Here is a 5,856-nt window from a genome sequence, read left to right as displayed (position 1 = left end):
TAGATATATATATAGATATAGATATATAGATATATATTTCTACAAAACCTGTATAGATTGCACTGACTGTTTTTTTAGTAGAAAATCGTGTTTATATTTTATATCACTGAGACACTCACTGAAACTGAGACATTTTATTTTTGCAAATAATACTTCACAGACATTTTACATACTGTATGTTTTAAAGTTGGAATATAATTTATTGTTCCATTTGTGTTAAATGTGTTGGAAAATATTTATCCAAAAACATTTTGAAAAACTATTTTTAATTTCATTATATGCTTGTTCTACATCTTTACCAGGGTTAGAAAAAAAATGGGAAAGGCACTGTACTGAGATAAAAGGAAAAAAAAAACATATCCATCCTTAGCTGTCACTTAAAAGGCAGCCATTCAAAATCACAAATAATACATGTAGATTAATCATCAGAAATTATTGTTTTTGTTTGAGTAATCACTGCAAATATTTTGGTGTGCAATGAGCACCTGCATACACTTCAGTATACCAAAAAACAACATAATGAACTGAAGTCTCTCTGTGATTTTTGTCTTTCAGAAACCACTACATTACTTATTCTGGTTGTGCAAAGTTTCCTGTGTTTTCTTGTAATTAAATAATCAGCTTCCTGATAAATTTAGAAAAGCATGGATCTTACATCCAAACATGGACTGGTGCTGCTCGAACAGCTCAGGAAGATGAGAGAGGTTGAGCATCTGACAGACGTGGTGCTGGTCGCTGAGGGCATCAGCTTCCCCTGCCACCGGGTCATTCTCTCCGCCTTCAGCCCTTACTTCCGCGTCATGTTCACATGTGGTTTGCGTGAGTGCAGTAACAGGGAAATCTTCCTGCGTGACACCCCTGCAGACAGCCTGGCCCTCCTCCTGAACTATATGTACACCTCAGATCTTCCTCTCACTAATGACAATGTGCAAGGCATATCAATTGCAGCTTTTCTCCTGCAGATGGATGAGGTCTTTGCACGCTGTCGGCAGCACATGACTGAGAACATGGATGCTTCCAATTGTCTCGGAGTGTATTTCTTTGCCCGTGATCTTGGTGCAGAGGAGCTGGCTGATCACGCTCAACGCTTCCTAAGGCAGCACTTTGTCCAAGTCTGCCAGAATGAGGAGGTTCTGGAGCTGGAGGCCCATCAGCTTGGAAAGCTCCTGAGTTCTGACGATCTCAATGTGACGAGAGAAGAAACTATCTTAGATGTTGTCCTTCGCTGGGTCAAGAACAACTCCCTGATGGATGGAGAGGTCCGTGCTCGGCATCTACCTGAACTCCTGAAGAAGGTCCGTCTGCCGCTGGTAAACCCCGACTACTTAAGAGAGGCCATGAGGAGGAACACGGCTCTGCTGGCTGATGCTGAATGTCTGGAGATGCTGAATCAAGCACTGGAGGCTGCGACCATGCACCCCTCTGCTGCGCCACGCAAACTGAAGCTGAGGTACGGAATGGAAACCACAGATCTGCTACTCTGTGTTGGTAATGATGGCGGAGGGATCAGGTCAAGGTATGGCAACTACACAGAACGAAGCTTTTGCTTTGCCCCATCCACTGGCCGAGCCTACTACATCACCTCCCCTCGCTATGGAGACGCTCTGGGATACGTGTGTGCTGGAGTCGTTACTGAAAGAAACGACATTATTGTAGCAGGAGAGGCAAGTGCACGCAGAATGGCCCGACAGAAAGATATGAACGTTGAAATCTACAGGTAAGAATAAGATGACATTGTATCCAGCTGAAAGCTTGTTTTTCCTCTGAGAAACTAATTCTGGTGTGACTGGGTTTGCAGGTATAAAGTAGAAGCCCAGGGCAGCTGGGAACCCCTAACATCCGCAGAGTACCGGGACTCCTACGCCCTGGGGTCTCTGGGAGACACTCTGTACCTGTTGGGGGGGCAGATGAAGCTAAAGAACCAGTTTCTCATCACAAATTGTGTGGAGCGGTGGTCTCTGCAGGGAGGGCCCTGGCGGAGTGCAGCGCCTCTGCCTTTGCCTTTGGCCTACCACAGTGTGGTCAGAATGAAAGACTGCCTTTATGTGTTGGGTGGACGCACTCCACAGGTACTATTAACATCTATCTGTGGTTATGTGAAACTTAGAGCATTACACTTTTGTCGGGCAGCTTACTGTGTCTGCACCTGCTCTGCCTTTTCATTCTCTACTCCACTTGAACTTCCAGTCATACCGTATGGATGATGAGCCGGACCGTCTTAGTAACCGCCTCCTGGAGTACAATCCAAACACAAACAAATGGACTGAGCTCGCTCCAATGAAGTACTCCAAGTACCGCTGCAGTGCTTTGGTGCTGAATGGGGAAATCTTTGTAATAGGTAGGTAGGTTATAAACTAGTTAAACTTATAAAACTTAGGAATGATTAGAATGCATTTCTCTTCACTGTTAGAACTTTCATTCATTTGGCAATAAAGTAACATTAGAACAAAAAATAGTGACGTTTGGAAGGACAATGCTCCAAACGTGATAAACAAAAGATAGTTAACGTCCCTCTAGAGTCAAGCCACTCAGTCACTAGCTAGACCACAAACACCAAGATCAGATTCAGTAAAATTTAAACTCCTACAGACACTAAACTTTTCCACCGAGCTCATGCAGCACACATGCTGTCAAATGATCAAGAAACTATCTCTTCTCTTAACTTTATATTCTGCTCTTCACGGCCAATATGGAATCATCCGTGCCCTCATTGGTGCAGAAACCTAACAGCATGAAAAGAAAAAACTCTGACATGCATACACTTCTGCATTTAGCTTGAAATGTTAACCTAACTCTGCTACAAACTTCTCCACAACTCTCTCTCTGACCCGTCTGCCCTATGTTGTTGACCTGAGTAAACCAGACACAAAAAGGCTCAGACTTACAGGATGAAAAAGTATTTTGTGGAGACATACTTGATATCAACAAAAAACAAGAAATCCCTAATATTGCTAATTAATTACAATTGCATTGACTTGGTTATTGGTGCGTATGTGTTTTGCAGGGGGAATAGGGTGTGAGGGAATGGACCGTGGGCAATCACGTCATTGTTTGAGTGCTGTGGAAATCTACAACCCAGATGGAGATTACTGGAAGGATGGACCTCCTCTCCCATGTCCCCAGCTCTCACTGCGTACTAATGCCTCCAATGCAGGAGTTGTGGGAGGAAAAATTTATGTTTGCGGATATTACAAAGGAGCAGGTACTGACAGGAAATTTGCACTGACCGTTGTTTTTTTAAAATTAGTTTCAAGATGCAACAAAATTTCTTTCTGTCAACTCCTCCATCTCAGATCGTCATGACGATCTAACAAAGGACATACTGGAGCTGGATCCATGGGAGAACCGGTGGACAGTGGTGACCCGGCGCGCACTGATGCACGACAACTACGATGTCTGCTTGGTGGCAAGTCTCAATCCGAGGGGCCTCGTATCCCCACCCTCAGACTTGGTCAAACTGTGATCCACAGCTGTCAGTCAGAGTAGAGTTTGGATGCGAGGAATCAGCAAAGGAAATTAAACAGTGATGCACTTATTAGTCTGCGTGGAAGAGAGTGTGCGCTTAATGACTTGAATGCACTTTGGTAGGCAGAGATGTGATTTGTAAATACTATTTTGTGTTTATTGCTCCTCCAGAGAGGATTTCCTGAATCTTGCAGCCTCACGGTGAATATTTAAACCTGCCTATTTTTACAAATATAAAAAAGTGATTCCCTTTACATCTGTCATGATTAATAATGATGTGTGTTTCTTCGATATAAAATATAAACCAAACTTGGATTCGGACATCCCCAGAAAAGGTGATTCAGTTTTTGATGACTACAAATGCAAAATGGCAAACCATGTACAGGAAGCGCCTCTTATAGTAAAAATTTTACATCATAGTCGTTGAACTGTATTTAGTATGCTTGCTGAAGCTGAATAAAAATGTAATTGTTTTTGGAAATAAATATGCACTTTATTTGGAGCATGGATGCTGTAGCGTGATTATACACAATGATATATTTTTTTAAAATCATTATTGCACAAGTATGTGTTGTTTTCAGGGTTTCTACATATTTCTCCTCACAGGTAGAGGATGAATTAGGGGGATGAACAGAAAAGATGTGGAAAGACAGAGGGCGGATTGTGGGGACGAATAATGGAAGAAGTGATATGTGGAAACAATCAGGAAAAGCAATGAGCCACTCATGTTACATTACTGCAAGATTACAATGAAGACACTAATATGTACTTTAAATTCAAACTTAGGTCACAGAAATTATCAGCTTTAATCAAATGACACAAATGTTTAATTTGTTTATCATTTTATTTTCACTCTGAAACTGGAAATGTAAGTGAACTAAATGATACAGCCATGCAAAACTTAACTACAATGTTTTAAGTAAGCCATGAAGAAATTATACAGGACTATTTCAATAAGCTTGTGATACTTTGAGGGTCAGTCTGCACTCTTATATATTACCACAGTTCTTATATTAAGCTATATATTATTAAACTATTCTTGAGTTTAGACTAAATCAGGAGAGTTTCCAATATAACTCTAGTAAAGTAATAATGAATATTGTTTTATGTTAACAGATTTGACTCATTTCACCTATGAAAACAAAACTAAGAGTGCTCAGGACTGTAGATTCTCTCTAAAAGTCAAATTCAGAATCAAACAACTCCCACAAGTCTCCTTGTTTTACGGGGCTCAGCATCTCCAGGATGGGTTCGATGGCAGCGAGGCACTCTGAGCTGTTGCTGTCCTGTGACCAGCAGCTCGGCGGGTTCATGAAGCATCCTACGGCCACACCGGATCTACTTCCTCTCTTCCCTGGTGTCAGGTTGCCTGAGCTGAGGTTCTGCTGGTCGGCCAGGGTGTTCTGGTCACGGATCTCATAAAGGGGAGCTGATGTTTTCTGTGACTTCTTGCATGGATTTACAGGTTCGGTGTTTTCATCCGGGACAAACTGCTTCCTTCTCTGAGAGAGCACCAGCGGTCTCTTTTTGTACCTTTGGCCCTTCTGATTGAGTCTTCTCTTTCCGAAGACGCGCCTGTGTCCTTGTGTGGAAGTTTCACCCTGATGTTTAAGGTTGCATTTGTTTAAGGTTACATTTGGAAGCTGTGTGCCTTCACTTTGACTACTCTGCAGAATGTTGTGCACTGACTGCTCCTGCTCTGGAGATGTTTGAATGGCGCTGTCTGACACCGATTTAGGACTGGGTTTATCTGAAGGCTTAGGCACAAGAGAGTTGAGCAGCTTCAGAGCCTCCTCCAGCATTTTTTGTTCTCTTTCCTGCTCCCCTCTCAGACACTCCAAATTACTCTTTAAGCTCTTTAGTTGTGTTGCAAGCTCTGATGTGGCTTCCCCATTCTAAACAAACGGACACTTGTGCTCATTATTGATCAAACAATGATGTTTCTACTGCTGTCAAAAAGTAGATACCACCATAAATTGCTAACCTTTTTCAGTTTTTCCTCCAGCTCTGTCATTACTTCCTTCTGAGAGCTTAATTTGTCTACCCAAGTCTCAAACATCTGGGAAATGTCTCTCTGAAGGCTCTCCAAAGTAGTTTTCACTAAAGTGACAGTGGAAAGACAGACAACATAACTTACCATGCAGTCGGTTTATTTTAAAATGAATACAAGAATCTTGTAGATTCAGCATCAACTCCTTTTATGTGATGTTCAAATCAACATCAAACGAGTTAGATGTTTCTTATAATCTTACAGAATGATCTTTGTAAATAGTTAGCAGTGCTTTATGAAGGCCTTAAAATGTTTTTGTGTGTATTATTATTTCAAACAAATTTCCAATTTTCATACATATAGGAAGGAAGGCTGTTAGTGTTTTGTCTGCTGCGACTTAT

The 5,856-nt window shown here is 41.7% G+C and overlaps 2 protein-coding genes across 2 annotated transcripts in view; one reads left to right on the top strand and one right to left on the bottom strand.

Annotated features, from left to right (window-relative positions):
* The window catches only part of kbtbd12 (kelch repeat and BTB (POZ) domain containing 12), a 4,753-nt gene extending 786 nt beyond the window's left edge, over positions 1-3,967 (top strand). The window contains exons 2-6 of the mRNA XM_007551910.2: positions 556-1,717; positions 1,799-2,069; positions 2,188-2,338; positions 3,005-3,202; positions 3,294-3,967. Coding sequence (XP_007551972.1) covers positions 645-1,717; positions 1,799-2,069; positions 2,188-2,338; positions 3,005-3,202; positions 3,294-3,463 — 1,863 coding nt within the window. The 5' untranslated portion in view covers positions 556-644 and the 3' untranslated portion in view covers positions 3,464-3,967. The remainder of the gene's footprint in view (positions 1-555; positions 1,718-1,798; positions 2,070-2,187; positions 2,339-3,004; positions 3,203-3,293) is intronic.
* A 328-nt stretch (positions 3,968-4,295) lies between these two features.
* ccdc36 (coiled-coil domain containing 36) overlaps positions 4,296-5,856 on the bottom strand; it is a 3,523-nt gene continuing 1,962 nt past the window's right edge. The window contains exons 7-8 of the mRNA XM_007552608.2: positions 5,450-5,565; positions 4,296-5,360 (exon numbers count right to left, since the gene is read on the bottom strand). Coding sequence (XP_007552670.1) covers positions 4,641-5,360; positions 5,450-5,565 — 836 coding nt within the window. The 3' untranslated portion in view covers positions 4,296-4,640. The remainder of the gene's footprint in view (positions 5,361-5,449; positions 5,566-5,856) is intronic.

This window comes from Poecilia formosa, unplaced genomic scaffold (assembly GCF_000485575.1).
Source record: "Poecilia formosa unplaced genomic scaffold, Poecilia_formosa-5.1.2 Scaffold2, whole genome shotgun sequence".
In the NCBI taxonomy this organism is placed as follows: domain Eukaryota; kingdom Metazoa; phylum Chordata; class Actinopteri; order Cyprinodontiformes; family Poeciliidae; genus Poecilia; species Poecilia formosa.
Note: the sequence above shows the minus strand (reverse complement) of the source record. Positions and strands in the feature narration are given on the sequence as shown.